The following is a 27,237-nucleotide window of genomic DNA, read 5'->3' as shown; positions in this document are numbered from 1 at the left end:
TAGATTTGAAGAATATGTGCATATTATATTAGCAGTGGTTGAAAAACATTTGGAAGTAAAGATTGATAAGATGATTAATATGACATGTAAGACTAGTTAGATTCCCTCATTGAGAATGTATCACAAGTGTAGACTTTTGTATTCCTTATTAATCAGTCATCTACATATATTAACTTTTTTCATACTTGTTACTTGTCAAACAACATAACAATATTCACAAAATAAGAATCAGCAACTTTTCTTATGTGTGTGTACTAATTATGAGAAAATTGCCCACCAGATTAGAGATCAAAGTAAACAAATCCCAGCAACCAAAAGTTACCTCTAAGAGACGATTCAGTAGTAGTGGTCCCACAAACTGACAAAGATCACTACCAACCTGAAAATTAAAATAGGAAAAGAACATATTCACACGGAATTCAAAAATCAGAAATGGTAGAGGATTAAAAGATGACTCAATTAAAGAATTTCAGATCCAAACGGGAAAATGTAAGCCTAAAATATCTTGTCATGGTGAGAAAAGTAACCAGAGAGAAGATTTCAGCATGCTTTTTTTGAAATGGAGTGATGGAAAGGAACCTGAATGTCAGGATGAATTCAAAACAAGGAAGAAAGAAAATCAGGTATCAGAGAAAAAATTATTTTCCCTTTTACTATTGTGAGAAATATATGGGAAAAATATTATTGAATTGTGTATCTAAATAGTTACATTGAGACCCTATTTATAGACACTACATTGGAATCTTTTTCCAACTAGGATTCCTATTCTTATTCCTATTCCTATTCCTATTCTAAGTAGGAAATACTTATTTCTATTCTAACACTCCCCCTATTCATATGTACCTAGCTTGTTACAGATGTAATTAATACGAGGACATGCGAGGGACTTGGTGAAGATATCTGCAAGCTGATCATTTGACTTCACAAATTTCGTAACAATATCTCTCGAGAGTATCTTTTCTCAGACAAAGTGACAGTCAATCTCAATGTGCTTAGTCCTTTCATGAAACACTGGATTTGATGCGATATGAAGAGCCGCTTGATTATCACACACAAGTTTCATCTGATCAATTTTGCCAAATTTTAGTTCTCCCAGCAACTGTTTGATCCAAACTAGCTCACAAGTTGTTGTCGCCATTGCTCGATATTCTGATTCTGCACTAGATCGAGCAACCACATTTTGTTTCTTACTCTTCCACGACACCAAATTACCTCCCACTAAAACACAATATCCGGATGTCGAACGTCTGTCAGAGGGTGATCCTGCTCAATCAGCGTCTGTATATCCACTGATATGCTCATGGCCTTGATCCTCAAAGAGTAGTCCTTTACCGGGAGCTGATTTTATATATCGCAGAATACGGACAACTGCTTCCCAATGACTATCACAAGGGGAAGTCATAAACTGACTTACAACACTCACAGGAAAAAAGATGTCAGGTCTAGTCACTGTGAGATAATTCAACTTTCCAACAAGCCGTCTATACCTTTCAGGATTACTAAGTGGCTCCCTCTGCCCTGGAAGGAGTTTAACATTCGAATCCATAGAAGTGTCAATAGGTCTACATCCCATCATTCCTGTCTCCTCAAGAATGTCTAAGGCATACTTGTGTTGAGAAATAACAATACCTGATCTAGACTGAGCAACCTCAATACCTAGAAAATACTTCAATCTGCCAAGGTCTTTAGTCTGGAAGAGCTTAAAGAGATGTTGTTTCAAATCGATGATACCATCTTGATCATTACCGATAATAACAATATCATCAACGTAAACAACCAAATAGATACATCGACTTGGTGCAGAATGCCGATAAAACACAGAGTGATCAGCTCCACTACGAGTCATGCCAAACTCCTGAATTACTGTGCTGAACTTCCCAAACCAAGCTCGAGGAGACTGTTTCAGACCATAGAGTGACCTACGCAATCGACATACAAGGCACTAGACTCCCCCTGAGCAACAAAACCAGGTGGTTGCTCCATATAGACTTCTTCCTCAAGATCACCATGCGGAAAAGCATTCTTAATGTCCAACTGATGAAGAGGCCAATGACGAACGGCAGCCATAGATAGAAAAAGACGAACTGATGCTATTTTAGCCACAGGAGCGAAAGTGTCACTATAATCTAGCCCAAATATCTGAGTATACCCTTTGGCAACAAGGCGAGCCTTAAGTCGATCAACCTGACCGTGTGGACCAATTTTGACTGCATAAGCCCAACGACAACCAACAGTAGATTTACCTGCAGGAAGGGAGACAAGCTCCCAAGTACCACTCTTATGTAAAGCAGACATCTCATCAACCATAGCCTGCCTCCATCCAGAATGAGAAAGTGCTTCGCCTGTAGTCTTAGGAATGGAAATAGAGGACAAAGACGACACAAATGCATAATGGGGTGATGATAGACAATGTGACTGAGGAAACAGTATGGAATGTGGAACCTGATTCTGAATAGAAGAAGACGGCATTCTATTAATTAAATAACAAGATGAAAGGACTGCATCACCCTAAAAACGCAGCAGAACATGGGATTCAATAAGGAGAGTGCGAGCAGTCTCAATGAGATGCCTATTCTTTCTTTCTGCTACACCATTTTGCTGAGGAGTGTATGGACAAGATGTTTGGTGAATAATTCCTTGGTGAGACATAAACTCCTAAATTTGGGATGATAAGTATTCTAAGGCATTATCACTATGAAATGTACGAATAGAAGCACCAAACTGATTTTGTATTTCAGCAAAGAAACTTTTGAATATAGAAAATAACTCAGAACGATCTTTCATTAAAAAAACCCAAGTGCATCTCGAATAATCATCAATGAAACTAACAAAATAACAAAATCCTAAGGTGGAACCGACTCTACTAGGACCCCAAATATCAGAATGAACTAATGAAAACATAGACTCTGAACGATCCTCAGTACTACATGAAAATGTAGCACGAGTGTGTTTCCCAAGTTGACACGACTCACAATCTAATGTGGATAAACTAGACAAACTAGGCACCATCTTTTGCAGTTTGGATAGACTTGGATGTCCTAAACGTTTGTGAATTAGATCTGGGGAATCTGTAACGGAGCATGTTGTTAAGGAATTTGAAGAGGTAAGATAGTAAAGGTCTTGTGATTCATGTCCTGTTCCAATCATCTATCCCTGCATGAGAAAAAAATCATCAAAAAAGGTTATGCTACAATGTAGGGCTTTCCTCAAACGACTAACCGATGCTAGATTAAAAGGAGAACCAGGGACATAAAGAACAGAGTCTAGAGTCTAGGGTGACAGAAGATACGGGTTTGGCTTTTCCAACCCCTTTTGGTTTTGTTTGGATCCCATTGGCTAAAGTAATAGATGGAAGAGATTGTGAATAAACAATATCAGACAATAGTGATTTATTACCAGAGATATGATCAGAAGCCCCCGAGTCTATGACCCATGATCCAAGAGTGCTAGACTGTGACACACAAGTAAATGAATTACCCGCAACAGAAACATCAGGTTGTGCAACCGAAACTACTTGTGGAGACGTTTGTTTATTTGCACGATACCGAAAGAACTCTTTATATTCCTTTATAGAACAATAGGATCATAACTGGGTGGTGGACCATGCAAAATATAACATGTCACGAGTATGTCCAGGTTTATGACAATGACTACACTTGGATCGAGGTTTTCCAAAACGTTGTTTACTTGCGCGATTTCGAAGGAGCTCATTATATTCCTTTAGAACAATAGGATCATAACTGGGTGGTGGACCATGCAAAATATAATATACGTCACGAGTGTGTCCAAGTTTATGACAATGACTACACTTGGATCGAGATTTTCCAAAAAATTCTCTCCTTCGTCGATTCTCCATAGACTGGTATGTATGCTGGAAACTGACGGAAACTGCTACAGTGGTTTGGAAATATTGGAAGCTGCCGGAATCTGCCCACAGTGGCCTGAAAATTCTAATTTTACCGGGAACTTGCCGGAAACTGCCCTACAGTGGTCTGCTTTCACCGGAAACTGCCTGTAAATCACCGGAACCCTAATTCCGGTGATTGAATTTGGAGAAAACTGACTGGGTTCTGGTCGGAAATACTGGACGACCCTAACAGAAGAAAACTGCTCGAAAACAGATGATCGGAGCAACACTCACGCGCCAACGCGTGACCAAATCTTGCCGGAAAACTTTCACCTTCGAACGGCTCGTGAAGGGCTGTTTTCCGGTGGATCTAATTGGGGTTCGGTTGCCTGAGCTTCCCGAGCCTCGTGATGGTGTTGTCTTTCGCACAACACCTTCAGAACGAAAGATGACACAAATCAGTCCCAACCGTCGTCGCCGGAATTTGACACGGTGACTTGAAGTTTCTCACCAATGCTCTGATACCCTGTGAGAAATATATGGGAAAAATATTATTGAATTGTGTATCTAAATAGTTACATTGAGACCCTATTTATAGACACTACATTGGAATCCTTTTCCAACTAGGATTCCTTTTCTTATTCCTATTCCTATTCCTATTCTAAGTAGAAAATACTTATTTCTATTCTAACAACTATATTGTCCACTGCATCTCCAGTTAAAAAGAATTATATCCATTTGATTAGTTCTGTTATCACATTTTATCTTTACCCTTAACGTTGACAGTCATCTCCCTCAATACACAATACTCTATCTTGTTAGATTTCTTTATAGCTACCCTGCTGGTTTTATATTTGAAAAGGGAGCTTTGTAAGACTCCATGAATTCAAACCTTGAAAACCAAACAAAACCAGAGCATGGGGACCACCAATGTAAGATCATGAATTTGAACCATGAAAACCACACCAAAACAGGAAGGTGGGGACCACCCAATGATTATGAGGTCAAAAGTAATTAAACGGACTAGGAAGGATGTCAAGGTACTTTGCAATAAAGGATGAAAGCCCAAAAAGATTTAAAAAATTAAGTGTGACATCAATGATTAGAAATAATACCTTTGTGTGCCAAAGGAGGCTACAGACTCGTACCTTATCAAACGGGAATGATAACTAGAGTAGGAGGTGTGCTGGAAGTAAATTAAGGTCTAAGGGGAGCTCTAGCACAAGGTCGATCGGAAGCTATGCCGCGGATTAAGTTTTCGAATGTTGGCACAAGGTCCAACTTCTAACAAGCATATCTTCCGGTGTATAAAGTTTTATGTGATGAATTACCTATCCAACTAAAGGTCTTCGAGTCTACATTCAAATTCAACAAACTGTTCATCAATCTAAGCTTTGTACATAATTATATGTACATTTAGTGAAGTTCATTCGAAATGGCCTGGTGCGAGCATGGTAAACTTCCCGAAATCGATTTTTTTTCATTATGCCCACGATAGGCCAAAAATCTACCTATTTCTTCCATTTCAAAGGCTACAAAGTAAGAGAAAGAGGGAATAGACTTATATTCTCAATGTTTCCAGTTCAATAAACCTTTAGATGTCTCTTACGATATCCTACTATCTGTGTATTGACAAAATCAATGATTTCACTTAAAAGTTTACATGATGACCAAAGATTTCTCCTTCTTACATTGTGACCCATGAAATTATGCTAAAGGGATATAATAAGCCAAAAGAGCCACATTATTTACTGTTAATGAAAAAGGGGCCAATGAGCCATATATGTTATCAAATGTTTTGGGAGTACTACTTGGTTAGCCAAAAAGGTTTTAGTCTACGTCTAAAGCACTCAAAACTACGTAGGACAAGGCCGTACCATTGGTGCGGGCGATACCTTAATGTTACCCAAAAAGAGGGTTTTATGATGTGGGTCCAATGGTAGAAAAAGTTATGAATGTGTAGTCATCCCGGCAAGGTGGGATGGCCTAGTGGACCGGGCCAAGATCAGACCCCATATATATTACATTGTGGTGTCGATGACTAGATAACTCCCACTACAATTACTTTTGTTCATTTATGTTTATTGAATCTTATTTTGATGATAATGGTTCTCTTAGTTCTCATGATACACTTATAGAAATATGGTATGTCCTTTCCTTTAATATGCCCTCACATTTCTTTACTATGTTGATTATGCTCTATCATACAAGTGTTATTCACCGGTGTAAAGATATGACACATGGGCTTAACTCAACCCCAAAAGCTAGCTCATGAGGGGAGGATTGCCCAAGTCCATATAAGGGGACCACTAGTTCATTCCCCAACCAATGTGGGACTTTTACCCACTCTAACAACCCCCTACACGCCCAGGCACGACTGAAGCGTGGACCGGGAGCCCAAACGGGGATGGACCTGGCTCTGATACCATGTAAAGATATGACACATGGCCTAACTCAACCCCAAAAGCTAGCCCATGAGGGGAGGATTGCCCAAGTCCATATAAGGAGACCACTAGTCCATTCCCTAACCAATGTAGGACTTTTACCAACTCTAACAAACGGTTCTCGCATCCCTTTTGTTGGGGATGTTGCATTTCATTATGCAGGTTTCGAGACTTCGGGTAACAAGATTCCACATTAGGCATCTCTCTCATCTTCAACTGCTATTGGTGAGCCTCACTCATCATTCGGGGTATTTGTCATGTCATATGTATATTTAGCTATTTTGGGTACGTTAGAGCCTTGTCCTAACACTTTTATTATTGATGTTACGTCTTAGAGGTTTCGTAGACTAAACTAATCATGCCATGTACTATATATAGATATATACATACATATATATATATATATTGGGTTGTTCAGAGGATTGGGCGTCTTTTGTAGAGAACCATGTTGTGTTGTAGGTTCTTTACTTTTTGGTATCTCAAAGTAACTTTTAACATACAGAGGAAAAACTAAACATTAAAGGAAAAGCGAACTAGATTTTATGACAATCCAGGGAATAAGCACATTACTTTGAAGAGACCTCCATACCAGAACCTGTAGAAAATTGCAGAAAGAAATAAGAGAACATGCAGAGGAGGGAAAAGAAGCATGGATATAGTTTCCTCTCACAAAATAGGCAAAAGAAGACTGTTGGGAATAGAATGTAGAAAAAATCATACCTGCCTCCAAGACTGCAATTCAAAGCGCGTAGAAGCCATGGTTTTTTCCTCTGAGATTCTTCAGTCCAACACCTTTGGAATCTAAAGAGTTGAAATGCATAAATTGTGACAACGCTCTTACAGTTGATTATGCAAATATTGAGGGAGAAAGATACACCGATTACAACCTTGCACTCAATGTCTCTGTCTTATCCCATGAGTCTAACTTCCAAACATCCTTTTCAGTGATTGGTCTGCTATAACCTTGTCGCAAGAGGGGAGTTATCCATCCAAAAGATATCCCTACCACAGTTAAGCAACTCCAATTATCATTTAGCTATTGAAAAAAGATAGTTCAATGTCCCACAGGACCTACCAGTTTTAATGAAAAGTCATAAGAAAATTAGATTCAAGTCATTAAATAGAGAAGGCATAAAGTCATTGTATTCTGAAAGAATGAACAAGAGATGTATGCAAAGTCCATCAGTGCAAATCATTCATATTGTTTCTATAAACTTTCTTATAGTACAACAAACCAAATGAAAGTATGAAACCATTTCAGGATTAAGTGGCCATGGTTAAAATTAATAAGCAGAATCCACTGACTTGACAAAATGCTTGCATATCTCTCAGGACAAATATGGTCTTCTCCAAGGATTGTTTCATCATTTTTATCATCAACGGACTCACTCCTTAATGGAATATAGCCAGGAAAAGGATTCAAATGAGGAAGATGGACAAGAAGCAGGGCCCCAAATACAATCTGCATAAAACATTTCAGATTTTGTACTTCAATCTCTAATGGAACAAAATGTAGGTAGTTAAGATATAAATGTTAGTTTTCCATGCATTTCAGAATAAAAGATAAACTTGGTTACCAGAATTGTGTTCCAACTGCAGCCTGATACAAGGCACAATTTCCTCTCCAACCAATATGATTAATATTTTTTTTTTTGATTTGCACCGGGTGTCCGAGTCTCTTTGAGCCCCGACTAATCCCGGGGGTGCATAGGCCCTCGGCAAGGAGTTTCCCGCAAGTGCACCACGGTTAATTCAGGTTTTACCCAGTCCGATGGCCCTCAGAAATTGTTTGCACCTAGTGGGTTTCGAACTTGAGACCTTGAAAGGGAGCAAACCCCAAGGCTCAAGTCAATTGCCAGCAGGCCAACCCCTGAGGGTTCCGATTCTTCAACTATATAAATTGTTTTTACAACTGTTCAAACTGCTTGAATGTAATCTTACATAAACTGATATTCAGGGCACAATATATTACAGTCAAGAAATACTCCTAGACCTCATGCAAAATCAATATATCCTTTCATCAATATAAATCAGCTCTAATCCTGGGTAAATCCCCTTGAAGAATTATATGACTGATTAATTTTTTAAAGCTAGGAAAACATGCAAAATGCACCCACTAAAAGCTAACAGATGATAAGGACATGATAAGTACCTGACAGATGACTGAACTGTAATAGATGTACAGTGTAAACCTGCACAATTTAGTAAAAGCTATGAGTAAAGTACTGATTCCTTAGATAGCATAAGTCCACATATAGAAAAGAATCTTTCAACGCAATCAAAAAGGTTTTCTTATAAATCTACTGAGTGAATGAAAAAAAGTTGCGACTCGAGATTACAAATCCTCCAGTACAGAGAACAGTCTAATTCTTATAAAAGAGGTTTTCTTATAGATCTACTGAATGAATGTAAGTAGGAAAACAATTAGGGTGGTGGAGATGAGGATCAGAAGGGGTGTGTCTATTACGAGAACCAATTTGGATTCATGTTGTGACATTCAACTACAAAAGTCATTCATCTCATAAGGAGGTGGTTGAGAAAAAAACAAAGAGGAAGAGAGACTTACACATGTTGTTCATTAACCTAGAAAAAAAATACGACAAAGTCTCTAGGGGTTCTATGGAGATGTTTGGGAACTAGAAGTGTATTGTAGCTTACATTAGGGTGATTAAGGACATCTACGATGGAGCCAAGACACGGGTGAGGATGGAAGAGGAAACTCCGAGCACTTTCCAGTTGTCATAATGTTGCACTAGGGATCAACTCTTACCCCGTTTTTATTCGTCTTGGTGAGAACTAACGCGGCGTAACCAAATAGAGGTACTATGGTGTATGGTTGTATGCTATTTGCGAATGACATAGTACTGATTGACAAGACACACAACGCGAGTAAACAATAAGATGGAGGTTTGGAGATAGAACCTAAAGTCTAAAGGGTTTCAGGTTGAGCAGGACTAAGACGGAGAATGTAGAGTGTAGTGACATAACTCATGTGAAGATCGAGACTCATGGCATCTCCAAGAGAGGAAGTTTCAAGTATCTTAGGTGTACGATCCAAGGTAATGGTGAGATCGACGAGGACGTTACATATCGTATTAGAGGGAGGGATGAATGGAGGCTTCCGGTGTTTGTGAGATAAGAATGTGCAACCAAGAATAAAAGATGAGTTTTATAAAGTGATGTTAGACCAACTCTGTTGTATGAGGTAAAGTGTTGGTCAGTCAAGAACTCACACATCCAGAAGATAAAAGTAGAGGAAATGAGGATGTTAAGACGAATGTGTGGGCATACTATGAGGTATAGGATAAGGAACAAGGATATTAGGGACAAGGTGGGAGTGGCCTCCATGGTGGACAAGACGAGGAAAGTGAGGTTGAGATGGTTCGGGCATGTGAAGAGGAAATGTGTAGACGCCCCAGTGAGAAGGTGTGAGAGGTTGGCTATTGTAGGTATGAGAAGAGGTAAAGGTAGGCCCAAGAAGTATTGAGGAGAAACATGTAGCTCATCACTGAGGACATAACCTTAGATAGGAGGATATGGAAGTAAGGTTTGTAAGTAGACTTGGGCTATATAGTTTACCTTATTAGTAGTATTAGTACTATTCTCCTATTTTCTTATTCTTTGAATGTATTATTACATGTTGTTTTCTTTGCTTCGATTATCGTATTATATTGTTTCTAATGTTTCTTTCTCCATAATCCTTTTACTGTATTATATTTTCATAAACGTTGTGATATGCTTTACTTGAGCCGAGGGTCTATCAAAAACAGTCTCTCTACCTCCATAGATAGGGGTGTGTACACACCACCCTCCCTATACCCCACTTGTCGAATTTCACTGGGTATGTCGTTTTTTTTTTTTTTGAGATAAAGGTAACTGTGTATTCACAAAAGGCTCATCATCAAATAAATGATGAGCATAGGTCACTTACAATCTCATCAGAGCATATCAAACTACCCTATGGGAGATTACAAATTACCTATGAAGTCATCAAAAAGTTCTATATCCCCCATCATATTTTGTTTACACCAAAAGTACAAAAGACTAAGACAATTCATTCTAATTTTCTGGATGTTGTTTCTCTTATCCTCAAAGCATCTTCCGTTCCTTTCTTTCCATAGGGACCACCAGATGCAGGCTGGGATTAACTCCCACCAATCTTCATTTGACTCCCTTCTTCCTATCTCCTTCCAGCTGTAGAGCAAATCCTTAGTGGACTTTGGAATTGTCCAGCATACACCAAGAAGACCAAGAAACATGTTCCACAAGCTTGTAGCTACTTTGCAATGAAGGAATAAGTGACTATTAACTTCTGCATCTTGATCACACATAAAGCATCTTGAGCATAATTGTCTGCCTTTCTTTTGAAGCACTTCATGTGTTAAGCAGGCCCTTTTGCACACTAACCAGGCAAAACATGAGATCTTCAATGGTATTTTTATCTTCCATATTAACTTCCATGGCCAGTTTCTGATCTGTGTTTGGCCAATATTGTATCTGCAGTAACATGACTTTACTGTAAACACACCTTTGCTTTGCCATCTCCAAATAGGCTTATCAGGTTCAGTGGAGGTGCCTGGGAAGGCATTGAGGATCTGAAACAGATTAATGACCCTCTCGATTTCCCAATCATTCAAAGCTCTCCTGAAAATGAGATTCCAACCCTGAGGACTCCATAGCTGTGAGATTGTGGCCTTGTTTTGAGTGGTGAGCATAAACAGGTCTGGGAAGAGTGATTGCAAGCTTTCATCCCCAATCCAATGTTCATTCCAAAAATCAATTTTCCTACCATTTCCCACCTTTAGTGAGATGTTGCCTTTGAATTGGGGCCATAATCTTCTAATAGTCTTCCACACACTGCATCCAAAAGTTCCAAGAGCCTCCTCAGTAATCCAATGGCTTTGTAGTCCGTACTTCATTGTGATAACTCTTTTCCAGAGTGACTGATCTTCAATGCAGAATCTCCACAACCAGTTTTGAAGGAGACAGTTGTTCTGAAGATTGAGCTTTTTTATTCCCAGCCCCCCTTGCTTTCTGCTAAGAGTAAGAGTATCCCACTTAACTAGATGGTAACTTTTGTGCTCTTTATTTCCATTCCATAGGAAAGACCTTCTGAGTTGATCGATCTTTTTCACAATGTTCTTTGGAATTGGAAATAGGCTCATCATATATGAAGGAAGGGCATCAAGGACAGATTTAACTAGAGTCAACCTACCTCCCTGGGAGAGGTATTGACTCTTCCACCTAGCAAGCTTCTTGTTACATCTCTCCAAAACTTCACTCCACACAGTTGTCTCCTTATTTTGTGCTCCTAAAGGCATGCCCAGATACCTTGTAGGTAGGGTTGCTATTTGGCAGCCAAGATTTCTAGCTAGCAACTCCATATTATCCACTTGATTCACAGGATAGAGAACTTTTTTGCCAATTAAGGATTGCTCTGATGTGTCTAATTTGTATCACCTCTGCCTCACAGAAAACTAAAGTATCATCTGCATATAGTAGATGCGTAATCCCCACCTCATTGTCCCTATTCCCCTGATTCTGAGCCTTAAAGCCTTTAATCCATCCATTAACATTTGCTTTTCTGATCATGTGATTGAGGCCTTCCATGGCTAACAAGAAGAGAAAAGGTGAGAGAGGGTCACCTTGTCTCAAACCTCTTTGTGATTGGAAAAAACCTTCAGAGTTTCCATTTATGATCAGGGAGAATTTAACAGTGGATATGCAGAACTTTATCCAATTGAGCCATTTCCTCCCAAATCCCATGTCCTTTAAGACCTTCAGCAGAAACGCCCAATTGACGTGATCATAGGCCTTCTCTATGTCCAACTTACATAAAATTCCAGGAATTTTTTGCTTAACTCTGGAGTCTACCAACTCATTAACAATTAGTGCAGCATCCATGATTTGCCTTCCTTTCAGAAAGGCCATTTGGTGTACATCAACCAGTTTCCCCATTACTGTCTTCAACCTCTCAGTAATCAGTTTGGAAATGATCTTGTAGACTCCTCCTATCAAGCTAATAGGCCTGAAATCTTTCAATTCTTCTGCTCCAGGTTTTTTTGGAATCAGTGCTAGGAAGGTGGCATTGAAAGACTTTTCAAAAATTCCATTTTGATGGAAGTTGTGAATTGTCAGCATCAGATCCTCTTTTACAATTCCCCAACAAGATTTAAAGAAACTCATTGTGTAGCCATCTGGCCCTGGAGCTTTATCTCCATCACAAAGTTGTAGGCATTGCAAGACCTCTGATTCAGTAAATGGTCTTTGCATCCAATCCTTTTCTTCCTGAGAAATAGTTGGACATTCCATAAGGTCAAAGTTGGGTCTCCACTCCTCAGATTCAGTGTTCCTGATCTCTACAGGGTCTTCTGCAACCTCTCCTCTGTCTATCAACCTATCAATAGTGTTGATCCTTCTGTGGGCTGTTGCCATTCTCTGAAAAAACCTTGTGTTATTATCTCCTTGTTTCAGCCATAAAACCCTTGATTTTTGTCTCCATTTCGATTCTTCATTTTTTGCCAACTCTTCCAACTCCACTACTATGGTGGCTCTTATTATCACTTCATCTTCAGTCAATTCCCTGGTTTCTTGTATCAAATCAATTTCTGTGAGTTCCTCCAGTAAGCTATTTTTCTTACTAGTGAGCTCCCCAAAATTTGACTTGCTCCACTCCTTGAGTTTCTGCTTTAGCATTCTTAGTTTAATATTCACTATGTAATCAGGACAACCGAGCGTGTGTGCCACTTCTGGACTTGTTCCGGCGAGGAAACTTGGTTCTCTCCTCATTCTGACTCAACTCATCTGAGATTTTGCAGGCTGTACAATTCAGAAGTTTAAATTCGTGCCAAGGCTCCAAAAAGACAACTAGCTTGTTTTATTGTTTTCTTACCATCTGATTTCTCAATTGCTGCTTCCTAGAATATAATGCCAAGGGTTTCACATGTTTAAGCTCTTTCTAATTTTTTTCTCCAGAGAATATCTGACAAGATGCAGACTTCTCTTGCATATACAGGATCTCTTTTTCATACCATGAGATTCATCTCCTGAGTGTTTTTTTCTTTTTAAGTTTGGTGTGCAACCCTTGTTTGCTCTTAGGGGAAGATTGGTGGAGAGTTTTGTTGATTTCTCAAACTCATCAAGCCTTTGAAATTGTAGGGGATCCTTCATATTTTACTTCTTACTGCCACGTTCATTAATCAAATTCTTAAAATCAATGGGAGTATAATTATCCAACGCAGTTATTTTATCTAACATGTTGGAAGGTAATTTTTTTTCCTTAATAGAAAAGCCCTTCATGGATCATCCAACATTCATGAAGTTGACCAGATGACTTGACAACACTAATAAGCCTTGAGAAAGGAAATTACTTCAAATAGCGATTGACCAAAAATAAAAATATCAAACTCACCTTGAGTAGAAACTCTGTATTGAAAAAACGAAGTTGAGGATCACAAGTTCACCTACCAAGACATACATTACTCCGAATCTGACATACCATCGGAACTCTTTGATATAGACTTTAGTTTCCACTAGATTCATAACAATAATGGACATCCAAGCAAGTGCCTCAATGCTCAAAGAAACCATCTGGAAGAAAAGAGTACATATGTCAGTTGACTAGATATATGAAGCAAAAATCTCACTAGACTGGTCCACAAGTAGGAGTAATCAAAATTGCTGCTGTTATGTATAACTAAATGCAAAGAACTGATCAGATCTTGGATGAACATGTAAGTTATCATGCTAGTATTTTCTTCTCCAAAGTCCAGACCAACTAATCATATTGTAAACTAATGACCAACTGTCTTAACTGTTTGATGTTTCCAAGAAGCATGAGCATCATTACTTGAATACCCAGCAAAAGATGATCCAAGCATCTTTGTATCAACATTATCAAAAGAAAGAGCATACTTCATCAAAAAATATGTGCATACCCTAAAGCTACTCAATGACCTACCAAAATTTCTCACCAAGTGGTAATCTTTCCTTAGTAACCTTCCGTCTATACCTATTCCAAAAATAAGTCTATAACTTGTCTAAAAAAAAAAAAAGTCTATAATTTACTAAAGGAGACGGGGAAACTGGGGAGTACACCTATCAAGTACAATCATGGGTTGAGTGAAGCACCAGATGATCTAGTAGTTGATAAAAGGTCATAACAACGACTTGTTGGAAGGTTAAATTACCCATTCCACACTAGACTTAATATAGTCTATGTCATGAGCATGGTGAGGCAGTTTATGCACAATCCAAAGGTAGTCCACCTAAGAGAAGCACACAAAATAAAGAGAATCTGAAAAGGATCTCTTAAGAAGACTTCAATTCAAAAGGGGAAGCATCTTGACTTTAGAAAATTATACGGATGCGGACTATGCCAGGTCCCTATTTAACAAGAAGTAAATTTCAGGGTATTGCACTTTCTTGAGTAGTAATCTGGTGGCATGGAGTAATAAAAAGAAGAATGGTGTGCCAAGGTCAAGTGTTGAATCAGAGTCCAAAGCGATACATGGATGTTTGTGAGCTACTGTGGCTAAAATAAAATCTTTGAAAGTAAAGTGGGACCCCTTCTACAAAGCTATAATGTGATTCTAAGTCGACAATAAGTATAGCCCTGCAGCATGATCGAACAAATTGATTGACACTTCATCAAAGAAAAATTGGACAGTGGTCTGATTTGTACTCCATTCATGTCACCCAGGCACAACTAGCAGACAATCTTTTAAATAGCTGAGATACTTTTTCCATGTTTATCCTAAGATAAGATCTGATTTGTATCCCATATTTGTAGAGATTTATCACTAACTGGCATTATTAGCCTCATATATATAAGCCCCTGCATTGTACATTGTGATGATAAAAAATACAGAATAACTTTTATCTCTCGTTTTAACAGTTACTTCAGAAGGTTAAAAAAATAGCAGGAAAAATGTAAAAGAAAAGCTTGCACATTATACAACAACCAATAGAATCTTTTTCTGGCCTCTACGCTTGAAAATATTTAAAAGAGTGTTATGAAGTAAAGATCATAAAAATCTTCATTTCACAAGGAACTTTGCTTCGCAATTTTTTTTAAGAAAAGACAAAACTTCAGTTGGATTCTAGATTTCTATTGAAACTGGTAACTTGTGTCTATTTCTATAAATGAGCAAAACAGTTTACAATAAGACACTAAGAAACTGAAGCTATTTTGACCAACTAAATTGAATCAGCACATCCAGAATTTCGACAGTTTCTCTCAGTAGGACTGTTTACACCAAACACAGCAGCAACAACATACACAGTGTAATCCCACAAGTGGAATCTGAGGAGGGTGAGTGTAGGCAGACCTTACCTCTACCTTGGAAGGTAGAGAGTCGGCTCAAAGAAAAGCATATCCAAAAAAAATTGAAAAAGAAATAATGAAAGTCAAGAAATTATAGCAATAAATTATAGAAATCATGACAAAGCATACTGGAAAAAAGAACAAAACAACTACAATAAAATAGTGCGATAATAAAAGTACAAGCGACAGTAAATAGTAGCAGAAATTGAAAGACAATAAACTACAGGAGAAATACTATGACTACCAGTATGTAAGGACAAGGACAAGGGTCTACTAACTACTAGCATTCGACCCTAATTTGTATCCTCCATAACCTCTTATCTAAGGTCATTTCCTCGACCACTCCAACAGTTATAATATTGGATAATGTCGGCGACTCAAATCTAGGGTTTCTCTCAACCCAAATTGGAATAAAAAACTTGACTCCTTCTCAACAATGACCACTTCGTAGAGGATATTCCAGACCTCTCCATTGATCAAGGTCCTCCCATTTGAGGTGATTTTTCAGTTAGGTCTCCTCCTCGGTAGCAATCCATCCTCCGCATTTTTCTCCTATCTTGTGGTTGGACCAGAGGTGAGAGGAACTCCAATAGCCCTCTGAGTTGTTGGGGTGCATCCTGCTATGGATCTCCGCCATTCTAAGAGAAATCTGGAGGTTTTTCGAGAAACGGTTTCCTTGAAGAATCTTCTTTTCCATATTTCTATGAGAGAATTCTATACGAAATAGATTACCCACCATCTCAAATATGTTTACCCTAAAAGTTGTTTTCCAGTTGGAATATGTCCACTCCTGAGGTCTGCTAGAAAAGGTTTCTCCTCATCTTCCCTACCAAAGTGGCTAACCAAACATATCTTTAGCAATCCATCAACCTTTGTCCCTGAGGATTCAGAATTAAGAATATTCTCCTTCTTAATCTCTATGTCTGCTTTCCAAAGCTTTTGGATTGCCATTTACTTTCTTGTACTGTTTTAGCATATGGATAGTGGGTTTCAGTCAACATAGGGGAATGGGGACCTACCTAATCAATAGGTGGAGAGAAAGAATCTTTCTACCTTAAATGAATCATCGAGCCAACCAGCATTTAATGCTTTTTCTTGAATGATTAGGACCAACCTTTGATCCCCTTTAAGGATAAAATGCTCATATATCTGCAATGTGCATTGAATTTGCTCGTATGAAAGTTGTATGTGACTATATATCCAATTCTTTGGTTCTCCATCTCTCTTACCACATTATTTTGGTGCTTGGAGGCTTCCTTAAGAATATGACAAATCCATTCCATGGCTTTACTGCTCATTGAAGAGCTTCTCATCATATGACCACTTCTCTCCACCCATTCATACCAAATAGCTCAATCGTAGCGCATCTTGTAATATCAAATGATTTAAAGCTTGCATTGAAATATATCCTATTCTCCCCCATCTTTTTTTTTTGATAACCGAGAAATCCGTCTGTGACCCACCCTTTGAACCAATCACAGCCTTCTAAACTCGGTGGATAATGGGCCCGCCCCTATACCCTTCTCCACTTAAATACCGGGCTTCGCTTTGCATGGTGTGGGGCTTGAACCTGTGACCTAAGCCACAAATCCTCCACCTTTTGCCACTTGAGCTATCAGAACTTGACAAGAAAGAAACGAAAAAGGTTGGAATGCTACCATTGAAGGTGATAGCTGAGAAGAAGGTGATGAAAGAAGAGGGGTTCCAGCGAGGAAGTCGACGGAAAAGGTGCTCTCCACTCCTAGAAAGTAGGAGAAAGGAAGTTCTTCACAAGAGTGCCTAGGAACATTTCTAGGCTGAGGAATGCTGAAAAAGACTAGCAGAATCGGCAGGAAAAAGTTGTCAAAAATCTGAAATCAAAACAGTAGGTGAGTTGCAGGGGAGATAAAATTTAGCCGGAAAACATCTGTAGGTGTTAAAGAAGTCACAGAACAGATCTAAGATCAGAAACAATAGGTGAGTTGCAACGGAGAAAAACTTTCATAAGAAAAAACCTGTAGGTGTTACAGGGAGGCCATTTCCTGTGAAGATAGCCGGGAAAGGCTCACATTCTGATGTGTTTCTACGAGTGTTTATAAAATATTTCTTTAAGGTTATCTCTACCTCCAGTTGGATTCCAGATTGAATGAAGCAAGAGAAGAAAGTTTTGCAAAGTGAAGACTTAAAGCCTTCTATTGAGAAATCTATAGTATTAGGAGATGCAGACATCTTAAATTTGTGAAGAAAATTTATGAGTATATCAAGATTAAATGCCTCTCTAAACATCAAGTTTATGGAAAAGATAAAAGTTCCAAGAAAATGTTTTACCTTCAGAGATACAAAAATGATGAGAGTAGAGAATCATGTAAATAAGAAACAACGAGAGGAATGTCACCTATCCACATATCGCCCTAAACCATACTCCGCTACCGTCACCTATTCCGGCCCCCGCCGATACAAGAAGAAGGAAAAGAGAGTAAAATTGCAAGTTGAACTTCAAAAGACTACACATATGCCTTTTTATGAGGTCAAATATGCAATAATGTAACTGAATGAATCATAGCGACTTTATTGACACTGTCTACTGTGTGATGAATATGAAATTCAGTCACCTATGCAGAAGCTATCTGGTACACAAAGTGAACTACCCGACAAATGGTATGAGATTTAGAGAATCTTTAGCTTCAGGAACCCTGACCTGCTTTAGAAAACAAATTACTTTATCACTTTGGAATTAAAAAGGACCGAATAGAGTAGTATAAATAGGAACTCATATATCCGACTCCAACTACACTGGGATTCACACATAGTGCATTAGTTCATAGTTCATGTAGTTTTGATTTCCATTATTAGTCCTTTGGGGTGATTCCGATCCAAAAAGAAATTGAAGAATCACTAGGACAAGTACTTCAAAGTAAATTATTGAAGACAGTTAAATTAAACAGTATGACAATAATTCACCTACCATATACCTAAGAAATGAACGATGAAGATGATTTAATTTCTTTGAAAGGAAAGTGGTGCATAATTTTGAGCCATGATTATACATGCCAACTGCAAGTTTCTTCATTTCTGATAGGTACATGCAATTGCAGATACATAAACAGTTTGGTAAGATTTTTTTATTTTTTTTTATATGTGCTAAGAGAATGAAAACAAGATGAATTTCGTATAAACAAAAGGAAATGCTGATGTCAGAAGAGCATGGGAGAAATAAGAAAACAGATAAATTATAACACGAAGTAGATAGAACCTCAAAAGGAGCAAGGTCAGTTTCTGCATCCAGATTGAAGATTGAAATGCCCATAAACAATCTGAGCAAGGGCTCAGCAGCACAACAACTTCCCAAGAGGATCAATATGTAATTGTAATATTTCGACCTTAACTGAAATCTGCGAATGTTGTGGTCCATCCTGACCAGCCATAAGCGAGACACACAAAGCACAAAAAGAACCACATTAGATATGCAATCAGCTGATTCAATAGCACAAGGTGTATAAGCACCAAAAGCGCTGTTAGTTTCTTTGGCCCATATCCCATTTGCCACCGGCTTGCAATACCAAACTAGTGCATCGAAAATCATTTTCTGTAACTACTCTACCAAAATTTCACCACGTTAGAGGTCCACTGTACTGTACAACAAAAACAACACGCCTCAATCCCAAGCAAGTAGGGGCTAGCTATAAATAGTGGTCCTCTGTATGCCAGTGAAATATTCTGGAGTGCACTAAGGTCTGTGCATATTCAAACCTTCATCATTTTCAATCAACCAAGAACTGCTCACAGTTGTGCATAAAAAATTTACTGCAATTAGGGAAAAAAACATACGCAGCCATTAGCTAGATGTGGAGCAATCAAGCAACGAAAATTGCACCGATGGTTATGACAGAAAGACTAGAAAGTTGTAGCTTTCTAAAATATGAGAAAGTTAACAGACAGAAAGTAGACAATGACCAAAGTCCAGATGAGCATAAATGGAAACAAAGGCATCCATATGAAGATGATTTAATAATGAGAGGAAGAATTAAATACTTAGTGATCTAACAAAACCAGACAGTGAAACTGAAAATTTATAATGTACACACAATACATAAACACACTCAAACTTCGCCTGAGCTAAGAAGTAAGCACTCCAACTTTGAGAGTCCACATGTAGACACCTCAACTTGATCTCAACTGGCAACTATACACTCCAACTCATCCCCACCAGGGGCGGACCCACGTTGGTTACAGGGGGTTCACCCGAACCCCCTCGGCAAAAAATTACACGGTATATATAAGGTAAATTTTTTGTATTTTTGTAGATATATATATTTTGAACCCCCTAATTGACAAAGAGAAATTGATGGCTCAGTGGCAAGTCCCCTGGAAATTAACCATCACTTCCCCAGTTCGATTCCTTGTGACAGCATTTTTTTTTTCTTTTTTAGTTCCAATTTTTTATTTTTTTTTTAATTTTCAGTTCTGTTTTTCAAGTTTTTTTTTAGTTTTTTTTTAAAAATTTTTAAAACACGTGCTAAAAGTGTGCTTTTAAACCCAAAAGAATTCAAGGATCCCATTTCTAAAGGCTTATTTACACGTTTATACTTTTATTTTTCGAACCACTGAACGAAAATCCTGGGTCCGCCACTGATCCCCACTATATCTCATGGACCCGATGCTAACATGGCACATAAAGTTTCTAGATGATACAGTGGAGACAAGTATAGATATGCATACTAATAATTGGTTTATGCATTAAGCGGGAAAAGGAGAGAGTGAAGTTAAATAGCATGACATCGACATAGGCTTTACAGACACTAACCATTTAAGCCCTTAGCCCCAAAAGTTGTTCAAATTTTCAAGTAAATAACTTCAAATTGAGATAATTAAACAAGAGAAAGAATGATACCTCTCCAACTGAGACAGTGAAGTGAGCAAATGAGCATCTGCAGCCAGGAGGAAGCAATACATGAAGGAAAAAAAAAGGTAAGAGTGGAATCTGAAAATGGTCCAAACTCCAAACAACAACAATGTTGAAACTGCTAGCGTCATTGCTTACGGTGAAGGAGATGCCACTTTAAAAATATTACTGAAAACAAAGGAGTATATTTTTTTTTTCTCTAAAAATTTTGGAAGCATATGGTCTGGGTCCGAGGGATTGGGACGAAGCCCAGCAGCTTTATAGTACACCATGTATTTTTATTTTATATATACAAGAGAAAGTGATAGCGCCTACGTGTTAGCCTATAAAAAAACATTTATATATCTATTCATATATAATAGGAGAAGAAAAAATATCACATATTTCACAAATTTTTGAATTTTAAATAATAAATAATAAATAATAAAATATCTTTTATCTATATATAAAAGGAGAAGAAAAAAAATACATGTCAACGCTATATTTATTCTTCAATTTTTAATTATTTAATTAATATTTTATTAAATTTTTCTAAAATGACACATGTTAGAGGTGACTGATCAACATAATTATTCTTCAATTTAATATTTTAAATATTATACCCCAAATATGGTTAATTTTTAATTTATTTAACATTTCAAAATTTGAATAAAAAATGACACAATCTCAGCATACGTACGTTTCCCTATATATTCAATTAGTTTTAAAAATAAATAAATTATTGTTCCTTTTTAAAAAAAAATAATAATAACAAATATATTTATATATGCTAGGTAAATAATTCGCACTTCGCGCGGTGGTGAACTACCTTGTGCTAATAGCATTCAATGATATATGTGTTTCATTCAAAAAAAAAAGCTTGTTTTGTTTTATACCACAATTAAGAGTCAGAACACAATTTTCAGAAGTTCTCAATCAAAATATTGGAATTCGAATTCACATAAGTGGGGTTAACATTTGGGAAAAAATAATCATCTACAAGATTGGCTAGTATCCCACTTTTTCATTTGTGCCAAAAAAGTGAGCATGATCAAATGTGAATGTGTTTTTACTAAGCCTGGCTAAATTGTGTGCCTACAATTATCCCAAAATTCATCAAGAAAAATAATCAATAGGCTTAGTATATCTCTTGAAGGTTGAACTACATAAGATCTTTGAACGATGTTGGATCCATATTGTATTATACGTTGGCATGCTATATTTCCTTGATTTTGAAACCTGCCATGAGCTGTGAGGAAAGTTTAGTTGCCAAAAGAATGTTCAACGACTATTGCAACCTTATTTTGGTAATTTCCCAAGGAAGTTCCAAACAAATTGAGTCATTTTTAATTTTTTTTGTTAGTTTGAAAGAAAAAGATGTTATTGCTATCTCAAAAACAATGGAGAACAATGGAGTAATGTGCTAAGAACAAACTTATATTTAATTTTGTAGCAAATAACTGCAACTCGAGAGAACCACAATAGGACATTAAGATATCTTAAGTATCTCTTTCGCAACCTAGGTACAAAGGAAATTAGGTTCATATCTGCCTATCGATCTAATTTCACCGAAAAGAAAAAATTGTAATTTTAAAGTTACCATTTTCGTTGAATTAGTTATTCCTTAGGATTGCCAACTAAATAGTTGAATCAGTTATTCCTTAGGATTGCCAACTAAATAAGTTTGTATAAAAGCAAAGTAGAAAGATGCATAAGCAATTGACACACTCCAGATCAAAATTTTAAAATTAATTTGACAAACTAAGAGCCAAGAATATAACCCATCATCCTTCCAGACATGTGGACACTAGATAGAGAATACTGGTTTGAACTAAATACTAAGTTTCTCTGTCAATCTAATGTGAAACTATCAAATCAGTCACAAATAGAAGTGAGTGATTCAACTTCGTTCATGACAAGTAAGAAATAAAACTTTGAGAAATTTCAGTACAAAAAGTACATAATTCACCACTTATACTAAAATAGAAATATCATTTATGCATGATTTGTGATCTCTGGCGTGAAGATATTATAAAAAAAAATTCTCAAAAAGGGCATATGAGTAACAATTATCTCCTCAAAGGAAAAATATTAATACTCAATTTCTTGATGATAGAACGCATCAATAAATAAATTATAATAAGTAAACGAAGAGGAGTCTTCAAAGCTTACAATGGCTCAATCAATTGAGAGAAGAAATCTGTAACACCCCAGAATTTTTTTTGCGCTAAGACCCGAACCTTCCTTTGTAGTGAGTGAGAATTTTGCAAGGAATTAAAAATATTTTTAAGTGTTAAGGTCATTAGATGTAGCACCTTGAGTTCCAAAAAGAATTAAATTGGAATTTTGTAAGTTAAGCTAAGTATGAGTTTTGGGTTGACTTCAAATGACCATAATTCCTAGATCAGGATGAATTAGGTGTGCTACCAGATACCGTAGCGAAGATCTTTAAATTATCTTTCCAACGCCGCTGAGTTTGCTAAGTTTCGAGGTCGGATGAGTGAGATATGACCTTTTGAAGATAGGCTGACCAGTTAAGGAATGTTAGCCGAAAATAGAGAGGAGTATTTTGGTCTTTTCCTTACCCAATCAGATTTAATTCGTTTTTAGTAATATTTTAAGGGTCTAATCCTATTAGGTTCAGTTTTATAATCCTAAAATACGCCTAGGGTTTTAGTTGAGAATTCAAGAAGAGAAAAGAAGAAGAGAAAAGAGGAGAAAAGAGAAAGGATGAAAGCGTTCGTTGAGATTCTTGCATCTTGTTGCGGATTTTCGCCATGGGTTTAATCCCTAAGAGGTATGTAAGCTTCCATAGTGTTGGGTTCTTTCACCCACACACCAATCATGATTTATTCAGCGTAATTTCGTTCTTGAAATTTAAAGATTAGAGTTCTTGATGAGTTCTTGATAAGTGTTCTTGAAGTTTCATTAAGTTTTGATGTAAGATTCTGTTTGGGTCAAATTTAAATGACCATATCTCTTAGAATATTAAGAGTTACGTGAGCCATAACTTATCCAATTAAAGGTAATTGAATCTACTTTCCAACCCCACCAATTTCGCGTCAATCCAATTTCTGAGTAAAAAGTTATGACTATTTTAGTAACCTATACAGTGCTGTTACGAATTAGCCAACGGGAAAATATTAAAAAGAGTCGTTTTTGCCTTTTACCTCCAAGAAAACCATAGAGATTTCAAGAAACTAACTCGAGAATCTCAAGAAAGGTTTTCTTGATTGTTTACCTTCAAGTTAGGGTTTCAAGGATTCTAATCAAGTTCTTCTTCAAGATTTTTCAAGAATCGTGTTCTTCTAGGTATGTAAGGCTATCATAGTGTTGGACTAGTTCGTCCTCACGCCCTACCTCTACTTTCAGATCAGTAAAAGAGTAATCTAAGATACTTTCCCTAGATTTGAGTATTCTTGAGATAAGTTGATTTTGGGTTCTTGAATTCACGTTTCTTTTAAAAGTTATATTCCTAATTATCGAATAGTTATATTGTTATTGAGATCCTTCATATCATGAATCATAACTCTTGAATTCATAATTCAAATTCAAGAGAGAGTTAAGAGTAGAGTTCAAGAAAGCCTTTGAGTTCAATTGTGAATCCTTTGAGATCAACTATCGATTTGAACTAAGTTTTGAGGAAGTAAGTCAGAGAATGAGAAGAGTCACATACATGAGTTTCATAATGTTATGTAGACCTACGAGTCAAGTCGTTCATGCCCATAAATTCCGCATGAACTCCAGAAGTTGAGTATCTTTGAGAGGAGTAGTATCTTCAAGTTCTAAGTCTTGAGTATTGAGTTCCTAATCCCCTTTGAGATTATATTTCTAAGCATGGGACTATTACATGTTACCCATAAAGTCTTTGAGTTGAATTGTTCATGCCCATAATTCCGCATGAATCCTATAAGTCGAGCAGTCTTGAGAAGAGAAGTATCTTTGAGTCTTTGAGTTGAGTCGTTCATGCTTATAATTCCGCACGAACCCTCTGAGTTGAGCATTCTTGAAATTAGTAATATCATTGAAGTTCTTGAGTTCCAAGTATTTGAGTTCTATCTATGGTTATTGAAAACCTTGCATTGAGTAGTTCATGTCCATAATTCGGTATGAACCATATTTTAAGAAGTCTTTTACAAACGTTTTAACTTTGTTTTAAGACTTAAGTTTTGAGTTCAGTAAAGAGTAAAGAGTAAAGTTTGAAGTCTTTTTCTTCAAAAGTATATGGGGACTAAGTATTCCCAAAGAGTTTATAAATGTTTTCACATTTAAATAAGAACGGAAACTGAGATTTCCAAAGGGCCTTCGGGCTAGTTTTCAGAAAAGAGTAATAGCTTTCTAAATGAAGCAAGCAGGGAAACTGAGATTTCCAAGATAGCCTTTGAGCTAAGTTTTTGAGCAATTATCTCAAATCAGCAGAAAGAAGTATGTTTTTAAAACATAAGAGCTAGTATATTTTTGGGAGTAGTATTGAGCACCGATATGGGGGAGAGTTTAGACAACTCACAGCCTCCATAAACCATGTAGCCACCATGGGTAGAAAAGGGTCATACTTTTTAGATGAACCTTTTTCGAAATAGACTAGTGGATCCATTAGGCAGTTCAGGTCCTATACCTTTGGCCGGGTATAGGATGCGCTGGCAGCGTGAGGTAGATCGCTGTATCATCACTATAGCTCTTATGTGATGGTTGTCGGTTAGAGAAACTCCCACAGAAGTTATTGTATTTTTATATACATCAGTTTATTGTATTTTTATATACATTTCAGAGTTATGTTGTATCCTTGCATACACACAGATTTGACAGCATATTTTTAAACAATTTGTTTCTTAATATTGCACTTGTTTTAAATTGCTTTATATTGAAATGAGTTCAGTCATATTTAGTTGAGTATTCAAAGTTGAGTATCCAGAGTCGAATATCATATCTTTGAATCGAATATCATATTCTTGAGTTGAGTATCTAATCTCAGAGTTGAGTATCTAATCTCAGAGTTGAGTATCTTATCCTTGAGTACTTCTGAGTTGAGTAAGTTTGAGTAGTTTTGAGTATTCTTTGAGTTGAGTAAGTTTGAGAAGAGGTAAGTATGTTTCATTTCTATCAAGTTTCAAGCTTATGTTTATGTTTTAGAATTCCTCTTACATGCTCGTACATTCCACGTACTGAGCCATTTGGCCTGCATCTTCTCATGATGCAGACACAGGTATTCAGGATCATCAACAGGAGCTTCGTTGATACATCCAAGAGTTCGATTTAGCTATGGTGAGCCTCCTTGCTTTCGGAGGACTTCATTTACCTTTCAGTTATATCAGTTGTTAGGATGTCGTGGGTCTTGTCCCGATTTCCATCTTTATCAATTAGAGGCTTCATAGATAGTCAGTATAGTTGAGAAGTATGTATCATTTATTTTGTCAAATGTTTTAAAGACTAAAGTTGCCTTTTTATGGCGAGTTGTATATATTTTATTATACAGAGTTTCCTTTGGTCTTAAAGTTTATATTTAAGTTTTATGAACTTTTATTTCAGTTTTTAAGCTTTGTATGCTTGAATCAGTTTTCCGCTTGTAGTCAGCCAGGATGAGGGTTCGCTTGGGGACCAGCAATGGTCTTCGAGTGCCGGCCACGTCCAGGGTGTAGGCTCGGATCGTGACAAAATCTTAGTCTTCTTTTCTTCTTTCGATGCCATAACAGGATCTCTAAATTCCAGGGAGAATACAATATAAACATCCATCTCAGAAAGAGATTATAAACAATTGTTTACGGAAAGAGTACTAAATAAAAGAATTATACCTGAAAATTTATGTGAGATTGAAACATTATGTCCTTGACTCCTTGTACATACAGGAGGGATAAAAATAGAGATTTTTTTAGGGTTTTTTTTCTCTGATGAGAGGCAACAAAACTCTGTTTTTGTCCGTCTTCTTTCTGGTGAATCACTTAGTTTGGTGATATAAGTTTCTGGGACAGAATTATGGAGACTTTCATCTCCGTTGAGTCTCCAACATTCAAATTTCAAACAAGAAAGATGAATAATGGACTTCAAGTCGGTCAGTATACATTCAAAATAAATTATATTAGGTTACTCAAATTATATTCAAACCGAGTGAGTCATTAAAATTGCAAACATGTTTCATAGAACATAATGTTATATTGGGTGAGATCAGAATTAAGTTGTACTTGGTTATTTCCCCCAAAAGTAGTGCATCATGTAAGGGATGTCTTCTAGATTTTTTAACTGCTCATACGAAAGCCTTAAGTTACATTTCAAGACACAAAATAATCTCAAAGAGAGACACATTAACCAAAATACGTTAATTTTATAGCTACAACAAACCTAAATTTAATCAGATTTCAAATCTGGAGAAAATCTAAAAGCGCACATATTAGTGCTTGTACAATATTTATACAAAGAGATTCTACTTTATGCATCACTATATACCTTTTTATACATAACTATATACCTTTTTTTTTCTCAAAAGATGAACAGTTAAGCCAACAATTTTCTTGACGAACTCAACTTCTTCATACACACAGAAACATACACACAAAAAGGAAAAAAAAAGATTCCACTAGCAAAGAACAAAATAAGCAGAATATGTTGAATATTGATCAAAAGTAATTAGAGGTTCCTATTTAGTTGGCAGAGTAACACGTTTGTTAGGAGTCCTAGTTCAGTCAAAGCATATCTCCTGTTAGTTGCTAATATTTAGCTTAGTGGATAAGGTTGTGGTTAAGTTAGTGGGTCATGCTTCTCTCAGGTG

At 37.0% G+C, this 27,237-nt stretch overlaps 1 protein-coding gene across 6 annotated transcripts in view; it reads right to left on the bottom strand.

The window, feature by feature from the left end:
* Positions 1-20,588, bottom strand: part of LOC125863070 (ABC transporter C family member 12-like) — a 71,511-nt gene extending 50,923 nt beyond the window's left edge. For 2 of the 6 annotated variants that reach the window (XM_049543218.1, XM_049543219.1), the window contains exons 1-9: positions 20,487-20,583; positions 18,849-19,399; positions 13,703-13,881; positions 8,444-8,483; positions 7,597-7,753; positions 7,179-7,293; positions 7,012-7,092; positions 6,862-6,886; positions 323-379 (exon numbers count right to left, since the gene is read on the bottom strand). In XM_049543218.1, the coding sequence (XP_049399175.1) occupies positions 323-379; positions 6,862-6,886; positions 7,012-7,092; positions 7,179-7,293; positions 7,597-7,753; positions 8,444-8,483; positions 13,703-13,881; positions 18,849-19,178 (984 nt within the window). In that variant the 5' untranslated portion in view covers positions 19,179-19,399; positions 20,487-20,583. Of the gene's footprint in view, positions 1-322; positions 380-6,861; positions 6,887-7,011; positions 7,093-7,178; positions 7,300-7,596; positions 7,754-8,443; positions 8,484-13,702; positions 13,882-18,848; positions 19,400-20,486 lie in introns of those variants that run through there. The other 4 variants (XM_049543221.1, XM_049543220.1, XM_049543222.1 and 1 more) reach the window with 4 other exon arrangements.
* Between the last annotated feature and the right edge of the window lie 6,649 nt (positions 20,589-27,237).

The sequence above is a fragment of the Solanum stenotomum genome, chromosome 4, assembly GCF_019186545.1.
Source record: "Solanum stenotomum isolate F172 chromosome 4, ASM1918654v1, whole genome shotgun sequence".
NCBI classification, from domain to species: Eukaryota; Viridiplantae; Streptophyta; class Magnoliopsida; order Solanales; family Solanaceae; genus Solanum; species Solanum stenotomum.
This window is presented reverse-complemented; position numbering and strand designations above follow the sequence as displayed.